The following is a 22,284-nucleotide window of genomic DNA, read 5'->3' on the forward strand; positions in this document are numbered from 1 at the left end:
CTAAAACATGCTATATTAAAACAAACTTTCATACAAACCTTACATTTTTGAAAAAAAATATTTTGTTTGTCTACAAATGTGTTGTTTATACAGTTATATAACAGCAAACATGTCCAAATGAGACTAATAATGTAACTGATGCCCCTGTCCCTGTCCAAGTTAAAAAATAAAACGATTCCCCATTTAAGACAATCTCACTGCAAAATGTGATACAGTTTTAGCATTTCCAATGCTGCTCAACACTGTCAGCAATATTTTTTACATGATCATCAGTTGACAGCATCTAATTAATTTGGTCACTATATTTTGATGGTCCATTTGTTGATTTTAAGTTACGTTGCATCTACATGGCAACTAATTCTCATTTGATTATCATTAGACTGTTAGTTTGTTGTGAGGGTTGGGGTTAGGGTTAGTGTAAGTTGACATGAACTTACAAAGTTTCTTATAGTCAGATAAATGTCTGTTGAAGCAGAGTATCAACAGATATTAAGCAGACAGTCTACTAATATTCAAATGCACCATCAAAATAAAGTGTTACCATTAATTTTATAACCCAGCTAAACAATATACTGTGCATCAACTTGTTTGTGAGCTAACCAGCTTAGCCTAATAACCTTTTTTTTTGTTCAGCAGTAAAGGGTGCAGGTAATGGAAGAGACAAAGCTCTTGAAGCTCTTAGAGGTCCTGGTTATGGTGTTGGTGGGGGGGGGGGGGGCATTGGAGGAGACAGGGACTGTTTTACATGTATCACTAGTTTGTAGGCAGTGAGAAATCTATTCCACAGGGCTGTGCTGCTCAGAGACACACAGCTGCAGGGGATTAGTGACCCTGAGCGAGTCCAGAAACCAGGAATGCACCAGCCCCCTCTTAAAGACACCACCGGAGAAGGAGATTCGCACTCATTCTAGACACTCAACACTGGCTCTCAAAGACACACACACACACACACACACACACTGGACACCCAAATACCATCACTGTCACACACTGTTTGCCTTGGTGTTCTTTAGAATTACCCAACAACCTGGGGGAAATATCCATCTATTGTTCAGCATTTGTAGAATTATTGATCATTTCTGGGTTATTAAATTGTTAATTGTTTATTAAATTCTGGGTTAAAAATTATTCTTGTTTCTAAATATATAGAATGTTTGAATATCAGATGTGCTCATGGAGGTTATTAGGCTTATGATTTGGATATAAGGCATGACATGATTTTTAGCCCTATTATTATATACAGTATAAATTAAAATGCAGTTATTACATAGAATAACAAGATATTACTTCAAAAGATGTGTTTAGTTACTTCATTAATCAATGTGACAAAAAACTATTCCTGAAAAAAGTGTAATTAATAAAGTACTTTAAATTGGCATGATCCTTTAATATGTTAACTTAAAATTTTTTATGGTTAGATCATTATTAAAAAAATTATTTTATGGCAACACTGCTGCCATTCAATTTACACATAAAAAATAATATATTTATCAATGGACATTGAGATTATGGACCCTATCATACACCCAGCGCAAGGTGCGACGCAAATGTTGTTTGCTAGTTTCAGCTCGTCGCAAGTGTGGTTTTGACTTTTTGCACCATGCTGTTTAAATAGCAAATGCATTTGTGCACCCATAGGCATTCTGGTCTAAAAGAGAGGTGTGTTGAGGCAAATTGCTGACACGTTGCTGATTTGAGGAACTAAAATAGACTGCAAAATAGACCAGCTTAGAGCAGTTTATTCATGACAATTTACTTTTGTATAATGTTATTATTAGTAGTATGACTTAATATATGCACATTTATATTTTTTTATTAAAAACAAGCTTAGACTTGCCCACCTGTCAGGTTTTGGACCATATGGGGCATAGCATGTGTATTTGGATATAACTTTTGACCACACTTTGTTATTATTGTTCATTCATTCGTTTGCTGGAAATTAGAACTAAATTTAGAAATAGTTTTGAAACAAATTTTTGCGCTTAACAAACAAAATTATTTATGTAGGTTAATGGATGTCTGTGCGTACATCTACAAAAGAGAGTGAAAGTAAAGAGTAAGGAGGCTCATTCTCTCATTCTCGCATTGCAGATACTCTGTTTATCTGTTTTCATGCTTGTGAAGCTTTCAGTTTTTCCACTTACAAAGTCTGCCATGTAAATAGCAAATGCACTATGGCGTGACGCAGCTGACTCTTAAAGGGAATGAGAGATGAGACTCTGATTGGTTTATTCTCAAAACAGACCCTATTAGACCATGCACTGCGGCGCAAAGCGCATTTTTCTGTCCTTAAAATAGCAAAAGTAGATTCTGACACGCCCTTAATGCTTTTGCGCCATGCTCTTTGGACTTTGTGCCTAAAACGTTAAATTAGAGCCCTAAGTCTCACTTTTTAATGATTCAGATTATATGAAAAAGATGTACTGAAATGTACTTATTTCTTAATAGTTTATGATTTTGTCAGTTTTTCTAATGTAAATTGTACTTGTATTTACTCTTGACGGTTGCATTACTCATTCATTCATTTATTCATTCATTCTTTCATATTTTATTTTCGGCTAGTTCCTTTATTAATCTGGGGTTGTCACAGCATGTTTTACACAGCGAATGCCCTTCCAGCTGTAACCCATCACTGGGAACACCCATACACACTCATTTACACACATACACCATGGACAATTTAGCTTACCCAATTCACCTGGGGGGCGTCGCAGTGGCGCGGTAGGTAGAGCTGTCGCTTCACAGCAAGAAGGTCGTTATTTCGAGCCTCGGCTGGGTCATTTGGGGTTTCTGTGTGGAGTTTGCATGTTCCCCCCGTGTTCGCGTGGGTTTCCTCCAGATGCTTCGGTTTCCTCCACAAGTCTAAAGTTATGTGGTACAGGTGAATTGGGTTGGCTAAATTGTTTGTAGTGTGTAAGTGTGTGTGTGAATGTGTGTGGATGTTACCTAGAGATGGGTTGTGGCTGGAAGGGCATTCGCTGCGTAAAACCGTGCTGGATAAGTTGCCAGTTAATTAATTAATGGAATTAATGGACTGAGCCAAAAATAAAATGAATGAATAGATGAGGGAGAACATGCAAACTCCACACAGAAATGCCAACTGACAAAGCCGAGGCTCGAACCAGCTGTGAGGCAATTGTGCTAACCACTGCACCACTGTGACACCCCCGATTGCACCATAGCCATTTAATTTAAACTACAATTTAGATATTTTTTTGTTGCAAAATCACTTTGAAACTACAAAAATGCTGTACTGTGAAAAAAAATCATAAAAAGTCTTAACTACAATATATATATATATATATATATATATATATATATATATATATATATATATATATATATATATATATATATATACATAAATGTTTTTGCATCTGTCCATCTTGAAGAACATAGCATTCTATCCGTTACTTGAAGAACATAGCATTATATTGAAGGTGACACAAGTGTCACAAATCGACCCTTATCCATATCCTTCTACAATGTCCTCTTCTGTTGTCCCGTCCCTGCTGAGTTGTCAAATGTGAGAAGAGAGGCACTTATTTCCTCCTAATGTGTTCAATGGGGCCTTATTGATGCTCTGAAAGGCCAGAGTTTGGCGTCACTGTAGCATTAACATGGCACTGCCTGTCACTCAAATGCATATGTCAGGATTACAACTCAATTACTTTTACACTCCTGCTCCTGCTCTTAACTCACTTCCACCCACTTGAGTCGCAATGCGCTAAAAGGATGCGTTAACCATGCAAGCCCGTCATTAGAGCCTCAGATGCCCACAACCCAGAGAGAGAGAGAGCTGGTTACCCTCACTACTTGCATCGGACAGCTCTGATGCCCATCATCTGGAAGCAGTGAATGTCAGAGTAAAATATGCATAATTTGCAGACTTTTTTTTACCGCATGCCATTTTGCTCACTTTCAACATTTTCGCGTAACACCTCCTTGTCTCTCTGTGCACTTTTGATGCCGTTTACTGGGTAGGACATGATGTCTTTCATTGGTTCGTTTTGCAGTCAACAGAGGCACATCTGTGGTGTGACTCACCCTATGCTGTTCCCTCTTAGCTTTAGTCACACCATCTTACAAGCTCAGACACCTTGCGCAGAAGGTTCTAGAACGTTTTTTGACGTATTGTACTCTTTCACGTCTTTTTTTCTTCTCCATTCTGGGCCCCTCGTCCCTCCTGGATTGCGCTGTCATATCTTCCAGTGCAGGTGATATCAAAGGGTGCTTTGGCACGGAGCTGATTGGCCGTCGCTGCAGATTTTATAAAAAGAGCTTTAATTGCAGACAGACATCTGCTTTTATTCAATCAGCTTTATTGGCTTTAGTCACATCTACTCTACTGCCAGCACTATGTTGCTCATTAAAAAAGCGAAATAAAACAAGCGCTCGAACGAGCCATACACATGTAAATAAATATGAGGGTTGTAACTGTGCATTTGTGCGCACTTACACAATAAGATAATTCAAAAGTCCTGAACAATGAATAATGCAGACGATAACAAGAGCCATAAAAATGTGTGCAGTGATATTTATAGTGGTAATAACAAGGGAGAAATGTAATTTGAGGGTCAGTGGGGGCTCCATTTGACTGTGGACAGGGTCTTCTCAGCCTCCTCGGCAGGGGCATACCGTGAGCATATTTTCCATTTGAACATCTGCATTGTTTAATTCGATTTTTGAGCTCTAAATGATTTGGTGTAAAACCAGCGGACGCAAGCACACCTCTAAAGGTAGTTCTACAGGAGATAGCTGTGATTAAATGTTGCAAATCATTTTTTGAAACTGTAATTGAGGTGCTAGTTTCAACAACGGTGAGTTCACAGAGCGCTTCTGATCCTGAGATGCACTTCATTATCTCACAGTGTGGCTTTCTAATAGAGCCAGTGTCCTGTCTTCTTCTAGCAAGGCACGTGCAGTATTGAATAAATCTACAAGTGACAAAGTTCATTTCACTGTAAAAAGTCTAAAATCTAAAAAGTGGTCAGAGAAGTGTCCTGCTTTCTGGCTGCTATAGTTGGCAGTAGGCATCACTCACCAATAGCGAAGAGGTGGAAGTGAGATATGAAATGGAACCCGGAGTATCAAAAGAATCAAGTCAGCCTCAGAATAGTCATCTTATTGAAGAAGCGGGCAGACGTTTATGTTTAACATGCTGAATTAAAAGTCTTAACAAGTCTGTTTGTGATTTGAGGAAGACTTTAAGAGTTATTTCAGCTAAACATGAACATTTTATCATTAAGGGTATGCATAGTTCACTCAAAAGTAAAAATTCTGTCATCATTTACTCACTCTTCGCTTGTTTTAAACCTGATTATCTTTCTTTCTTTTTTCTGTTGAACACAGTCGATGCAGTGTAAAAAATAAAAAGGTTGAGTTAACATAGGCGACGTAGTCGCACAGTAGGTAGGGCTGTCGCCTTACAGCAAGAAGGTCGCTGGGTCGCTGGTTTAAGCCTCGGCTCAGTTGGCGTTTCTGTGTGGAGCTAGCATGTTCTCCCTGCGTTCCGTGGGTTTCCCTCCGGGTGCTCTGGTCTCCCCCACAGTCCCAAGACATGCGGTACAGGTGAATTGGGTAGGCTAAATTGTCCGTAGTGCTTGAGTGTGGGTGTGAATGAGTGTAAGTGGATGTTTCCCAGAGATGGGTTGTGGCTGGAAGGGCATCTGCTGCGTAAAAATGTGCTGGATAAGTTGGCGGTTCATTCCACTGTGGCGACCCCGCATTAATAAAGAGTTTAAGCCGGCAAGAAAAATGAATAAATGAATGAGTTAACTTAAAAGTTTAAAGCAACTGTCTGCAAAGAGTTTATCAAGCCTCAGTGGTTGAAGTCGTGGAATAATCAGAATAATTTGGCACAACTTCAAGTTCAACCATTGAATAAACTCAACATTTTTTTTTTTGTTGCCGGTTGCTTAAAATTTTTTAAGTTACCTAAATTTTTTATTGTTTACAGTGTTAAATGTTCAAAGTCTCCTCAACAGATTATTATTTTTTTTTTTTTACTTTCATTGAACAAACAATTCCAAACATGCAGTTAAATCGTTTTTATAAGTAAATTCAACTCTGAGCTCAAAAATATGTCCACCTAACTTTCAATTTTAAACTGAGTTAATAATTTGTAAGTTGGATTTTTTACAGTGTAATATTTTGAAGAAAGCTGGAAACCTGCAACAATTGCATAAAGGAGAAATGAAAAACCAAGGAAATCAGTAGTTACAGGTTTCTTCAAAATATCTTCTGCTGTGTACAAACAGGTTTGAAACAAGAAAAGGGTCAGCAAATGATGACAGAATATTTTGTTTCGAGAAAGCTGGTCAATTATTAAGTCAAAGTCAATTGTTACAGCTTTTTTCGAAATCTCTTCTTTTGTGTTCAACAGAACCAAAAAACTCATAAGGTAAGTAAACCTACTCAAGAGTAAGTAAATAGTGAGTCCATTTTCTTCTTAGGTGAAAAGTCTGTTCAACACATCCTCATTTCATTCCAATTTCCAAATTTTAAGAATTACAATTTTTGAAATTTTCTCTTTCCTTTTATCTGTGTTAAAGGTCGCACACCTAAACCTTCACTCATCAAAAATAACTGAAAGATCATATAAAAAGAAATCTTTCATTTAACAAGTTTATCGGGTCTTCTAAGTGAATTTGTATGTGCTTGACAGTTCTTTGGACAGTTGTAATCTGAAAGTTTCAGAGAAATTAAAAAAGGTTATTTTGAAAAGGAATTTTAAACTGCAATTAAGGTCTAGAATGTTGATATTCAACAGATTTTTTTTCATGATATTGATTTTTTACGTTCATTTGATGCAAATACTTATATACATAATATTTTTCTTGGAAAGTCATCAGTGGAACAATGTTATAACATTGTGCTTACATGACTCTGCATGTCTGGATATATCTAAAAAAAGTGTATGCGAGAGAGTGACCTGGTGTGTATGATTGCAAGTGAATCAGCGCTTTCAGTTTCATTATTTTTCCAGCAAGGACATAAGAAAGAACTGGCAGTTTATAGGAGAGCTACAAAATGCTAAAATCACTCTCATTACTGTGAAAAGAAAGCAAAAGTGCCGCACTGCCTGCAAAAAAACCAGGATGCATCATGTTTTTTTTTTTTCTCTGGTAATAGCTGTTCAGCTGGTTTACAGCTGGCCTCAGTTCGCTTGCTTAAGAACTGGACAAGAATGGGCTTCGTCTTTAGAATGTAAACCATTCTGGTAGAAAACTGTGACCCAGCGTAGGTCTACAGCCAAATTGAAAGAACCCAGCAGACACACGTCATAAGACATTAAAAGTTGGTTAGATTTAGGTCGCCATGCAGTGTCTAAGGACAATGTTATGTTGATGTCCAATAATGACGTGAAGTGACATTGTTATTTTGTTGATTTATAGGTTGTGTTGGAAAGTGACCAAAATCCAATGTCGAGCCATCATCTTAAACCAAAGTCATATTGATGTCAAATATTGACATTTATTCATCAGGTATGGCAACCAAAATCCAATGTCTGATAGACGTCATATTGGTAATGTCCACACATTGTCAAGGTGTAACATCATTAGACATTGATATTTAGTTGTTTTTAGGTTGCGATGGAAAATAACCAAAATGCAATGTCTGTCTGATGTTGGACATTGACTTCGGCCTGACTTTGGTTTTTGACATTAACCCAATTTTAATTTCTAATCAAAATGCACAACATTGGGGTACAACGTGCGGGGAAGAAGAACAAATCAGCAAAATAAGAACAAAAATCAGAGAGATAAAATGTCAAATAATAAAAGGGAAGGATTCAAGAAATTCCACTGAATGACTAAAGAGAGAATGAGTATAAAGGTAAAAAGAAGCAAAAAAAAAAAAAAAAGTCTAGCATGAAATAGAGAGATGTTAATGGTTTGGGCGGCACCCCTGGCGTGCACAGTACTGGTGTTTCTGCCCAACACCTCCACTTGTCTGATCTGTGCATTCCATCCTCCCAGCACACAGCAGCACAGCCACTCCTGCAAACCACGGGAAATCTGCTGGAGAAAGAGAAATCTGGGAGGAGTACTGTAGCTATGAATGTGTGTGTGCTTTTGTGAGTTTAAGGGCATGTTTACTTGCCTCTCCCAGACAACTTGGGGCAAGAAGGAGGGGAGGGCAAAAGGGGCAAAACTTGGCCTCTTGCTCACTCTCTGCGTTACTCTGCCTCTCTCTCCCTTTACCGATTGTCACCAGGAGTACAGAAAACATTCTCAGGGATTTCCTGCCATTCAAAACAAAAAGCAGGACCCCCCCTTTCCCCTATCACTCCCCCGTCAGCATGTTAAGGTCGGAACAGTGCAGCAGCTGAGTGCGAGTGCTGATGTGCACTTTCCAGGTCAGGGGCGGAAAAAGGCTCCTGAACCCTCCTGATTGCTTGTGCTGCTGTGTGTTGTTCCATAGCATGCGGCTTACTCACCTCCAGTCTCTTACAGAAAAAGAGAAACACATAACAAAACACCCTGAGAATGACCCTTGTGAGGCTTTAAAGGGTCACACTTCCTTTTGTGCTCAGTGACAGGCGCCGTATTGTCAGTGACTCAATTGCCTAGATCAGTGTATATTAACAAGTGTTAGAAAGCGTACAGAAGAGCAAATGCATTGACTTTGCAAGTATGTGCCTTAACTCATTGTATTGTAAAGAGTGTGCCAGTACTAATTTGACATATGCCTCAAGAACATGAGCTAAGTACAATTGCACTATTGGCAGGTCATTTAATTAAGAGCTGAAAGCTTGCTAGAGTTTGGTTTCTTGTTTTGGTCAATGATGTGACACTTTGTTTTGTGCTGTACCACTAATTTGTACAAAAATGTACACACACACAGACACACACACACACACACACACACACACACACACACACACATACATATATATTTATAATTTAGGCAAGTAGTACACCATCAACAATTAGATTTGCTTCTAATCATCCAAATTCCAGCATCAGCGCATTCAGAAATGATAGTTGGTTGACAAAAGCCGCTAAGTGTCACTTGCCTTTGACAGCAAAAGCCGCTATATCCCGAGAACCAATCAGAAGGCGCAAATCGAATCATATGTTTATGAGAAGAGCGTTTTATTCTGCTTTCGATTTAGATTTTAAAAGACGAACTGGATGAGCCTGTCCGACTGTCAGTGAATGGCAACTTAAAATGTACCTTACCTCAAAACTCTGCATTATAAAAACTGCATTATAAGAAAAAGAAAACACAATGTACAGTCGGAAGTATAACATGCATTCATAACAATTTTTTGCGCAGCGACGCTACTTTGAATGAGTCCGATTTACTATACATTAAACGACAACTCCATTTCAGGAAAGACAGAGTTAAGATGCGTTCTTTTATCTCACAAGGATGCTATGCGGATAAACACGGGACCAAGGTCAAGAATTTAGGCTGTTTTTTTAAAGATAAATATAATGTATAAAACTATACATTATTTATAGTACTTCATAATACCTACATATGATACGCTTTTTATATTAATGGACAATGCACAGATATTAATGTTTCACAATGTTTACCCTACATTATTGGAATCTACCAAGTTTAGCTTACAATGTTTACAATGCTGTGCTTACATTAAATCTAAATCCCAAATATCAGAAATGACAACAGATTGTTAAGATTTAATTGATGTCAGTCTTGATGTTATTGATTAATGCACTTACTTTACAGATTTAATTCCTTCATTTTCCTTCTGCTTTTTCCCTGGTTTATCATAGCTGAATAAATCACCACATACTTGACAGATTATGTATTTTTAATTTTAGGTGGTTTGTGTAATGTGTTTTATGTTTGGTAATAGAATTTCTAATTGCATCTTTAGTGATTTTCAACTAGATACACTGTCTTGTCTCAATAGGTGGATTTAGAGGTTTTTGCATAAAACGCAGAAGTGGATTTAGCTGGTTTTGACAAAAAATGTACCTTGTTAAAAAACAAAGAATTGTCTAAATTGACATTTTTGAAAAAAGGGTATTTTATTCACTTGCTAATAACCTTATCATTACATATAAAATAAAATTTTCAAACTTAATTATACGAGCCTGATAGAACATGCTCATTTACAAGAAAAGAGGTCTGATGGATTTAGAGGGTTTTGCATCTGAACTCTTCATATATTCATTCATTTTCTTTTCTTCGGCTTAGCCTCTTTATTAAGCTGGGGTTGCCATCGCGCAATGAACTGCCAACTTATCCAGAATATGTTTTATGCAGCGAATGCCCTTCCAGCTGCAACCCATCACTGGGAAACATCCATACACAGTCATTCACACACATACAATAGGGACATATAAGCCTACCCAATTCACCTATACCACATGTTTTTTGGGGGAAAACTTAACACCCAGAGGAAACCCACGCGAACACAGGGAGAACATGCAAACTCCACACAGAAATGCCATCTGCCCCAGCCAAGACTCAAACCAGCGACCTTCTTGCTGTGAGGTGAATGTACTACCCACTGCACCACTGTGCAGCCTATACATATATATATATGTTTTTTTATTTATTTATTTTTTAGACAATTCAGTCAGATACACTGACTTAATAGTAAAAAAAAAGTAAAGGAATGGAACCCTTGAAATAAATTCGACATCTGCTTTATGCTTTACTGCTGCATAATTCAGATATTTGTAAGTCTTGGTTAGTTCAAGCTGTAAGTTGTTATGTGGTTCATTCAAAATTATTGAATTGATTTATTTACTAGTTTAATACGTTATGATAATATGATGTACACAATCAAGGGTATTTCTTGGTATATACAAAATAAAGCATTAGTTTTACATTTTGAGAAGCAATACATTAAAACAATTAGCACAAAAAGAAACATATTTTAAATGTTTTTTTTTTCTCCCTGTGGGGATGCCCAATCTTTTTTTATGACACCAGGTGGCATTGATAAGAGGTCCTCTCAGGCCTGGTCTTATGACAGCGAACATAGACTGTGCAGCCGAACAGTAACTTCAAGTGAAGGCCAGCCCAATTATCCCCAATCAGACTCTTAACTGCTGCGGTCTGGGGGTGGGGTGCAAAGCTCCCTGAAGGGCTTAGCCTTCATTACAGGGCAGCACATCCTGCACATTAACTTTCTATCCCTCCTCCTTCTGCTCACTCTCCTCTGTTTCTACTCTCATGCCCTCTCTGTTTCCTTGCGTGGTGTGTCATGATATGGCCAACAATCAGACAGACAAACCTGAAGCACATGGAGAAGGCAACTGAGCTTGGCAAATTCCAGTGGTTCTAATAAATGCGGTGTGATGTCACTTGGGCCAAAGTTAGGAGGACAAGAAAGCGCGTACGTCTCGGCTTCCAGATGATGGGATGTGTCCCTCTACCTCCCCTCTCAAGAGACAGGAGAGACAGATTGGAGCAGAAATCAGCTCAGGTAATTTTCCAGTAGAGAGACAGTGATTACCGTGTGCCTCTCCTGCGGCCCACAGGAAGTTTCCTCTTCACTGGCTTAATGTGTTTGTGAGTGTGTGCGTGTGTATGTGTGTGTGTCTGTATGTTTAGAGGTGGGCTTGCCGCTGTCTTCAGTCACCAGCTGATTGGTTGTGGGCCTCTGTGGGCTAGTAGCAGATCTGAGCATTGCCCACAATGCACAAAACGCAGTTGCTAACTTATCAGCAGTGGCATGCCGAGAACAGCGAGAATCTCAGTATGACTAAGGCTAGATTAGAAGAGTTCAGCGTGTCTCTGGAGTGGGGGATGATGGGAAGGTGTGGTGCCTGTAGGTGTGCTTGTTCTTGTCAGGACAGGAGCGGTATCAGGGGGCTGTGCGGTGGCAAAGAACTCAGTGTCAGTGCTGTGACAGGTCGTGCCTAATCTGCCCTGAGAACATTCTGTCAGAAAGCAAGGCAGAGGTGTTTCATTCTTTTTATGCCATGTTCCAGACTGCATATACAGATCAGCAACAAATATGAGCCAATTTAGAGGAACATTTCTTGAAGTAGAGCATTTAGTATAAGAGAAAGCTTGTAGGTACACTTAAAAAAAAAAAAAAACCTCCCTGTCCTGCATGCATTGGTCCCAATTATGAAGGTCCATAAAAGGGAGATTTATGGTATATGTTGAATATCAGCAGACTTTAATGTTGAAAGGCTCATCTCAACTGAAGCACACTGCTGATCTTCCCTCTACTCAACTCACTGCCGAAGGCACCAAAATGTCTCCACACGTTGGAAACTGAATCAAACCACATCAATCAGGACACTCATTTCTGCTCCACCTCTTTTTTCTTACACCTTGTCTGCTCTTTTCTTCTGTGTGCAATTTTTTCTTCATCTCAGTCGCTGTTTTTTCTTCTTGTCACATTGGAAAAGAACTCCTTTAGATGGCAAAAGCTGCAAGCCAACTACTGATTCATGCTGTATTTGGAAAAAGGCGTATATTTGAGACAATTAAATATTGTTCATTCTTGTAGTACAAGATATGATGTCTTAAGGTGTGTTCAACTTTGGTTTGATTATCACACTTTGGTGCGATAGTTCTGTTAGTCGTGTTCGTGTGGATTTCCTCCCGGGGCTCCGGTTTCCCTCACAGTCCAAAGACATGCGCTATAGGTGAATTGAACAAACTAAATTGCTTGTAGTGAATGAGGGTCATGAATATTTTCCAGTACTGGGTTGCAGATGGAAAAGCATTCGCTGCGTAAAACATATGCTGGATTAGTTGGCGGTTTATTCCTTTATATGAATGAATGAGTTCTGTTTTGTGTATTTAAATAAATGCAAATGCTGAAATCTGTTGCAGTTTACAGTTTTTCTCAGTGGCTTTAGTGCATTTCTCACAACACATTTACATTTGCACAACAGTTAATGCATGTCTCAAAACAATTAGTACAAACTGCAAAACCTAGCTGATAACCTCCGAAAGGGTGTCACTTGCTCAAATTAGATAGCTCATTCATCAAAAGCAAGTATTAATGTCAACGAAAGTGTCAGTAGCCGCATTATTCACTATCGGGCCAGTGCGAGCCAGGGCTTTTATCGGGCCAGGCCGGGCCAATCACCCGGGAGGTTGAGCAGTGAGGCCGAAATCATGTCGCGTTTCCACTGTCGGGCTAGTAGCTCGCAGCGCGTCACGCAAACCCCGCCCCCAGAACATCTCCCAAATCGAACGTCACTCAATCCGCTCACTTCAGCGGGAATCAGGCAGATAAAGCACACCACATCATTACGAAACTATTAAAATTACGACAACCAAAACAAACAAATGACATATTACTGTACAGCAGTACAATGCATGTCTATATGCACATACCTGTGTGTTCTCATTCATCATATTCATTTACTCGCCGACCGACTGTTGGCATCGAAATCCAGTGGTCTTGCCACTAACGGAGGGACCCAGCGCAGGGAGCGCACACATCCATAATATAAAACCACATATATAAAATTCTCCGTTAATAACTCAATATAAAATGTATTTTATAACATCCTCAGTTAGACAGACGCTGTCCCGCACTCATCCCAAATGCTCCGGAGAGAACTAACACATGAATTTTTCCCTATAAGCTTTATGACACTAAGTTAGGTGATTCCCTTTATTTAAAGATGTTGCTTATTATATCTTAAGTCAAGGAAAGTGTTCAGTGTTTCAGCACATAAGAGCAGCACGTAATAAAATATACCCTATATTTCGTTGCGCTCAGCAGCTATGCACTAATAAAGCTCTTCGTGTATAAGCTTCCTTTTTTAATTTTACTACGTCATATAAAAACATACACACTTGTTTGAGGACACAGAACATTTTGAACTTGCAGTTTTCCCCGATGCATCTGTAAAGTGCTGCGCATCTGCAGACAGAAAAAAGGGCGCCTAGTTTCTGCTTTCACTCACCCCGAAAATGCTCTGTTTGCATGATTTGATTAATATCATTGTATCCAAATACTTTATAAATAATATTTAAAACATTCTCCAGTGATTATTGTTTTTAGAAAATATCTAGAATAATTTTTTATTTAATTTATTATTTTAGAATAATTTTTTTCACAGAGGCTTTTGAAAAAATAAGTTTTTATGTGGTTTTTATTTTATTTTATCTGATATTTGTAATTTTTTTAATTATAGGCTATTTTATCTAGATATAACTCTATTGTTTTGAGCCTACAAAAATGGACACGAAACTTGTAAAGTGTAAAGTCTTTCTGTTGTATTCATATAGTATATTATCTTCAAAATAAATAAAAACAATAAAAATAAAAGAAAAAAGCCACACACACACATACAGGCATCTAAACACGCACAAACACACCTTTTAAACTTGACAAAAACTCTCGAAAACCTTTACTGTCTGCTGTGTCTTTAATATGGTGTAAAGATTATTATGCATTATTGAAACATCAAGGAGGATGGAGCAAAGAAAAGTCACTTAAAAATTTAAATTACTTTATTATTTTATGTAACAACCTTACATTTAAAAGTGAAACATAAGGGCGATCATACACAAAAAGACCCCAGCCTATAATTTGTTCCAGATGTTTTCTTTCCCTTATTAATTTATTTGTTTATGTGTTTGGCTCATGTACTCGTGTGTGATTGAAAAACTGTCCCCGCCTCTCCTTTCACTCTGCCCCGAAGCCCCGACTGGGCCTCTTTGGCCCAAGGTATTCGGCGGGCCGAAAAGGCCATCCGCTGGCCCCAAGAAAGCTTTAGGCGCGATAGTGGAAACACGGATAATGTCATCCAGCTTAAAAGTCCTGCCACCATTGTTTATAAACAAGATAGTCAGATGAATTTGTCATGTTTTCATTATGAAAGTTTACTCAATAAGTTTTTTCCAATGCAAAAAAAGTCAGATTTTGGTGACACTTTCTGAAAATTCTCAAGACAGCACTATTAAACTATTTGCACAGCCATTTGAAAACTACAGTCAAGTTAGACATCACTGCATTTAGTGAGGTATCTGAGTACAAGACCCTAAATATGTATGTTTCACATTTTTACTCCAAATTCTAATTTATTCACAGCATTGTGCAAAAGAATAAATACACCCTTATTTACAACTTCCTTTGGGTAGAGCTGTGCGTAACTGTAAACAATATAGCCGTATATATTGGAAATGAAACTACAACACACACAGGTCTGGAATATGGACTGTCTGTAGAGCATTTACAAGTTTAGTTCATTTTGACTGGCATGACATAAGCAAATGATAATGTTATAAAACAGCAGAGAGTTGTATGAAAGCAGTTGATGCATGTCCAAAAGCATTTGCAATTTTTTGGAAGGAATGAGAAATAATTACTCAATTTCCCCTGCAAATGACTAATTGTTTTGTGAAATGCATGGACTGTTGTGCAGATGTAAATTGTGTTTTGAGAAATGAATCAAACAACTGAGAAAAACTGTAAATTAAATAGGAATATAACATAAACCAAACAAAAACGTATAGCCCACCACATATTATTTACTATGATCAGTTAACCAAATAAAGAGTTCGTCTAGAAAATCGAATCTTTCTTTCTTTCATTGCTCTTTTTGGTTGGGGCCAATACACTAAAAAAAGAGAACCATTATTGTGTCATCTCTTTTATTACTTACAAACCATGCCTTCAGTCTAAGGTGCTTATCAGTCATATACTGTAAAGATCACTGAAGACCACACAGATACACACACACACACACACACACACATCCTATCGTAATGCATTATTATTATTATCTGCTGAGTCTCGGCTCTGTAAAATGAGTTTTCCTGAACTCCATTAAAAGCAGTGCTTGTCGTTCCCCTGGGTCAGATTTGCATGCGCCGCTGCAATGCACCTCAAAATGGAAGATGTCCTTCCTCGTCTCTCCTCCCCCAGCCTCATCTGGGACAATAAGTGGACATATGACATTTTACAGAGACCCCCGTCTTCTCCGCTCCACTGCTGTCCCACCTCCCTCCTGTTCCTCCTCCCCAGCCACTCCTGGCTCAGTCATCAATGAAGGGGAAGAATATTGCGAATGACACCACCAAATCAGCAGTAAATAGCGGGTAATTTGATTGACATCTGGAAGGCTGTCATGGGCCCGAATGGACTGGCAAGCAGTTAGTTGAGTACAGAAAGAGGTGGCTTTCCAAGTAAATCACTTCTTGTCCAGTGGGGCTTGTAGCAGATTATAATTGCTTGTCCTACCTCTCTGTGCAATTTCTCCATTACTTCATGCAGAGTCGTCTTATTGAAAACCAGGCTGTCCCTTAAAAATTCACATGCTGTCACTGGTCCGATGAAAAATGACTAAACATGAGACACATTTCAGAATTCATTATATGGTATGAGCTGTTTTCCATTACAATCATTTAAAACTTTAGAAAAAAAAAAAAACATAATAAAGAGTAAATTCTGAGATTAAATAAAGCATGGAGAAGGCTTTAGTGACAATCACAATCAAAGTTTGTCATAAAACACTTATTCATACATGCAAGTCCTTCCCAATGTTTACACTGAAATATTAATTTTAAAAATAAAACACTGACAATTAAACTTGAAACAATAAGACAAAAACCTTTACAGATTAACGCCACAAAAAAAAAGTTTGCAAGAACCATAAAACATGTTTTTAAACCAAAATACAATGCTGTTTGTTATTTTATGAGTAGTTAGTGGAATAATTTGTTGGTCTGATATATACACTAAATTGATTTGATTGCTTTAATGCAATAGCGATGTAACATTTAATCTTGAAAGTAAGCTGAAAGTAAGATAAATTGTGTGAATAATGTGACCTAAGTATTGCAAAATGTGTCCTTGTGAAAAAAAAAACAAAAAAAAAACTTGATAAATATGTAAGGTGTTAATGTTGTGGTAAGAAACTTGTCACACATACACCAGCATGGTACAAGCACGCTCATGTAAGTCTTCACAAATGAGTTTAGAATCCACATATGTAAATAACACATTATGCCAATGTGACATGGTGTTCTGCAGGGTGGATTCGTAAAAGACACGCTTAAACATGTTTCATTTATGGCTTAAGTGGAAGTGCTATATTCCTGTTACACTTTTTTATGTTGTGTCAGCTTTATTATGTAGGTTTGTGCATGTAATACTGCAGTTTATAAATCAAATAGTCCATGAGTGAAGCTGGTTAAAAAGTTAACTCTTTATCACGTTTGAAAATAAAATGGCATCTTCCATTAAACCTAAATCTAAAATTTATTCAATATTAAATTGTTTTATAAAACACAAGAACAACATTGTACCAGCCACAGAGCTGACTAAGCTGGAAAAATCATGTGAAGTTATGTATGGATGCAAGCTTTAAAAATGTATTCGTTTTCAAACCATACACTATGGTGTAATACTGTAAGTCAGGGGTGGCCAACTCTGATACTGGAGAGCCACAGTCCTGCAGAGTTTTGATCTAGCCTTGTTCAGACAGGGAAATCAACAGCATGCTGCATTCCCTCATACTGTATTGCTCATTGCAAATATTTACCATTCTAAGCACTGATATTAATGTACACACCATTTGTTGTACAACAGCAGTTATAATTACAATTAGATTAATTTTATTTAAAAAATATATACACATTCAGAAGATCCATGCAAATCCAGAAGAATGTTAGCAACATCTCCAAGATGCTCCAAAAAACCTACCTGCAAAGCTATCTTAAAAACTGTATTTTCACACAAGTGACTACACCTTTGAACAGTAATGTAGCTTTGCAGGTAGGTTTTTTTAAGCATCTTAGAGATGTTGCCAAAGTTCTTTAGAATTTATCAATAATCTTACTGTATATTTACGATAAATGACAAAATAATGTTTGGAAATGTAAATTGATATTTAAAACAGACATTATAGATATAGAAATATAAAAATATGTTAAATCTTTTTTTTTTTTTTTGGTGAAAATACTAGTGGCTTTTTTTCTTATTTTATTTTAATTATACATAAAGAAAACAGTGACTATAATATGATCAAGTTATTGATATTTAATTTGTTATCCTTTGTATTAGATTAGCATTTACTCTTCAGTGCATGTTTTCTTTCAATGTCACAACTTAAACAATTAAAAATGACTTATATGAAAACATGGTTAGCGGAGAGGGAAGACACGAGCCCGCCTATAAGGGGGGACTAAATCGTGGCTGAGTGAGCATATGGGATCGCCAGCGGGGATCGTGCATAGCAGGCACCTTTATCCAGAACGTGGGCTGACCAGCGGGTATGCCAACAATGTAACGGGCCATTACCTGACTCCTCCACTGCTAGGGACCTCAGAGGAACTCTGCAGGGTTCGCCAAGTGAGAAACTCAACTGACAGCGAGAAAGTGCATGTATCTCTGTGTAAGGTGCATCAAGTGTGTTACAGCACCTTAACCGATTTTTTTCTCATTCACCAGGGTTTCCTAACACCCTTGAGGAAACCGGCTCCACTCGCAGAATATAAAATCTTGCAAATATGTTAGGTGTCACGCAGCCCACAGCTCTACAGATGTTTGTCATAGAGGCGCCGCGTGCAAGATGCAATGCTCCGAGTGGAGTGCAATCTCACCCCTGGGGGACACGGCTCGGCCTGGCTCTGGTAAGCGAGGGAGATGGCATCCACTATCCAGTGGGCCAACCTCTAGATACGGCACGTCCCTTCTGCTGACCACCATAAAAGACAAAAAGCTGCTCAGAGGATCTCAAGCTCTGAGTGCACTCCACATAAACTTGCAAAGCGTGAACAGGGCACGGTGATGAAGGGGCTGGGTCTGCCTCCTCCGTGGGCAGCGCTTGTAGGCTCTCTACCTGGTCCTTAAATAGTGTGGTAGGAACCTTGGACACATACCCAAGCAAAGTGAGAGTAGGCCGGCCCGAATTCCAGGCACGAGTCACTGAACGAAAATGCCCCCTGGTCTCCGACCCTTTTAATCGTTACCAACGCGACTAGCAGAGCTGTCTTCAGGGGCAGAAATCTCAAGAATACTGAGTCGAGTGGTTTGAATGAATGGGCTGGATTTAATCGCCTCGTGCCTCTGAGGAACCGGATGATGAGGTCATTCCTTCCCACGGTGCTGCCACCCACTGCATCATGATGAGCGGACATGGCAGCCACATAAACTTTCAGTGTGGAGGGCGACAGCCTGTGCTCCAACCTATCCTGAAGGAAAGAAGGCACAACGCTGATCTGGCAAGTTCGGGGGTCTTCTCGGCAAGAAGCACACTACTCAGTGAATAGACTCCACTTCAGGTTGTAGGCATGCCTCTGAGAGGGTGCTCTAGCCTGAGTGATGGTATTAACCACTGCCATCGGTGAGTTATCTTAGTCTTCCTCTCTGCATTTAGGGAGCACACGGGGAGGTTTTAAAGATCTGGGTGAGGGTGCCAGATGGTGCCCTGTCCTTGAGAGAGAAGATCTTCTCTCAAAGGGACCTGCCAGGGAGTGGCTGTCGCGAGGAGGGAGACTTCTGACATCCCAAGCCAGTTGGGCCAGAGAGACTCAACTAACAAGACCTGCTCCTGTCCTCCCTGACCTTGCACACTAACTGCGCTAGCAGGCTCACTGGGGGAAACGCATATTTGTGCATGCCCTGAGGGCCAGTGCATCCATGCCGAGGTAGCCCTCGATCAGGAAAAAGAACCACTGACAAGCCAGTGCTGAAGTGATCTCATGTGGAGCAATATGAGCGGTGTGACAGTGGCTGGAGAAATATGAGCGGTGTGATAGTAGTTGCAGACGCCATATGGCGCAGGAGTACTAAAAAGATTTTAGTGGAACTACTATTTTCCTTTTGAACTCTCTCAGACAGTTTAGCATCAGCTCGGTGGTCTCACCACAGAGGTGCGTCATCAAGGTTATCAAGTCCAGCTTCAACGCAAGAAAAGGATGCTCTGCACAGGGGCGAGTTTGCTCTTTTCTTGTTTGACCTCAAACCTCAATAGGTCAAGGTGCCGGAGCACCCTGTCTCTGTGCATAAATGCTGCTGTGAGTGGGCTAAAATTAGCCAGTCGTTGAGATAATTGAGTATATAGATGCCTGCGAGCTGAAGGGCTGCTAGGGCACCCTCTGTGAGCTTGGTGAAAATCTGCAGAGACATAGAGAGCCTGAAGAGGAGGACTTGCCTGGACTGCCAGGCTGCCAGACTCGACCTTCAAACGCAAACCGCAGAAACTGACGGTGACGTGGAAAAATGGAGAAAAGAAAGTATGCATCCTTCAGGTCTATTGCTGCGAACCACTCTCGATAACTTACGAATCAGATGATGTGCTTCTGCGTAAGCATTCTGAACGACAGCTTGTAAGACATCCGTTCAAAATGCGCAGCTCTAAGATTGGCCGTAGCCCACCACTCTTTTTGAGTACGATGAAGTACTAACTGTAAAACCCACTCTTCATCTCGGCTGGAGGACCCGGCTCGATTGCATCCTACACAAGGAGGACATCAATGTCCTCTCGCAGGAGGCTGTTTCGTGAATTGAATTGCATAGCCGAGTCTGATCGTGTGAATGAGCCAATGCGATGGGCTTGCTCCGCTAACCAGGCTGGCAGAGCCCCTGCAAGTGGCTTTATCAGCACGATCACTGACGCACCAGTGGTATGGCAGCGTGAAGTGGGAGGGTTGATCCAGGGAACGATGGGGTCCCACGAAAGAGCAGGAAGCAAGAGATTCACTTTCACCTTGCACCCAGGCTCCAGAGGAGGGGCTGGAACTGTGAGAGAAGGGAGACAGTCCTCCCACACCCGGCAAGCCACTGGCGAAGTGCACTGATCCTGCAAGCTGGAAGGCATAGCTTCCCAAACTGGCACTGTTCGGGCTGTTACATCGGGGCAAGGGGGAAAATGCTGTTTCATTGAAATTTTAATGGCGTTAAAAAACGCAGTTGGTTGTGGAGCCCGGCCCCCCTGCCAGGGAAAGAGCAAGTTCACTCTTCTCTGAATGGTCCATCACAGGGACACTTTGCGGTCCTACAGTTCCGCTGATAGATAACTTTGCAGACTCGCATCCGACTGCTCCTTCACCGCCGGCACTCTTGGACCATTAATGCGACCTTCGTCCTTCTCAATGCACAAGCAGCAGACTTAGTGGTCCGAAGAGCATAGTCGGTTGCGGTGCGGAGCTCGTGTAACAAGCCTGGGTTGGAACCAACCTCGTGCAGCTGGGCCAGCGCCTGCGCTTGGTAGCGCTGGTAGGTGGCCATAGCGTTCAGTGCGGAAGTAGCCTGGCCCGTGGCTGTGTAGGCTCTGGTTCTGAGGGAGGCAGATAATCTGGACGCTTTGGATGCCAGATGAGGTTGGCCCTGCCGGGAGTAGATTGACCGCAATGGCATGCTCAATATGTGGGATCGTCTCGTACTTCCTGGTTGCTCTGCCATTAAGGGTGGTGTGGGTGGAGGCGCACGCAGATCATGCAGAGAAAGGTGCCCTCCAAGACTGCTTGAGCCTACTGTGCACCTCCGGGAAGAAGGGGACAGGAGGCATAAAGGTCTGGCTTTCCTACTATCCTACAAGTAACACCCATCTAGTCAGTCCTGACACGGGGCAGGGGGATAAATCATCTCCAGGCCCATGGCCATAACAGCCCGGGAAAGCACGGCCAGCATGTCCGCTTCTGGGTACTCAATAGACAATGATAGCCCATCCTCCGATGCAACAGTGGACATCTGGTCCTCGGTGTCATCAAGCAAATGGGGTGACTATCTGTTTGGACAGATCGCTTCTCTTTGCTTGAAGTTTGGATGGAGCGCTTGGAGGAGCGAGTGGTTCGCGAGCCCGGGGGCAGAGGATTTACTTCCATTGGAACCCTCAGACCTGCACGAGTGCCAGTCGCAGTGCGGGGGACAACTGGGGTGGGTTGCCCTTTTACAAGAGCGAGCTGCAATCTTAACTGCGCAACAGACATGCCATCGCAGTGATGGCATGCACTGCCCATGCATTAACATGATGGACCACCAAACATGAAACGCAGTGCTCGTCCCCATCATGCGAGGACAGGAAACCACTGCATCCAGAAACGCACGGTCGGAGTGACATCTTGTCTTGATTCCTCAGCTTGGCGCGTCTAGCGTTTTATACAAGAATAATTATATGTGACGCCAGCTCTGCACGCTGACGCCGCCAACTCATTGGCATTTCACTGGCCCATTTTTGTACTCTTTCAGATGATTGGATTCTGAGAAAATCCCCATAGTGGAAGTTTTCACATAACACTAAAGTTCCCCTCCTGAAGGGGAACAATATTCTTTCTTTCTTTCTTTCTTTCTTTCTTTCTTTCTTTCTTTCTTTCTTTCTTTCTTTCTTTCTTTCAGAGAGAGAGAGAAAGAGAGAGAAAGAAAAC

At 40.3% G+C, this 22,284-nt stretch overlaps 1 protein-coding gene across 5 annotated transcripts in view; it reads left to right on the plus strand.

Moving 5' to 3' along the window:
• Positions 1-22,284, plus strand: part of bnc2 (basonuclin zinc finger protein 2) — a 191,238-nt gene that overhangs the window by 18,031 nt on the left and 150,923 nt on the right. Inside the window, 1 exon segment of one of the 5 annotated variants that reach the window (NM_001327750.1) lies at positions 11,189-11,419. Coding sequence (NP_001314679.1) covers positions 11,282-11,419 — 138 coding nt within the window. The 5' untranslated portion in view covers positions 11,189-11,281. 5 annotated transcript variants of the gene reach the window in all.

Source organism: Danio rerio, chromosome 1 (genome assembly GCF_049306965.1).
Source record: "Danio rerio strain Tuebingen ecotype United States chromosome 1, GRCz12tu, whole genome shotgun sequence".
In the NCBI taxonomy this organism is placed as follows: domain Eukaryota; kingdom Metazoa; phylum Chordata; class Actinopteri; order Cypriniformes; family Danionidae; genus Danio; species Danio rerio.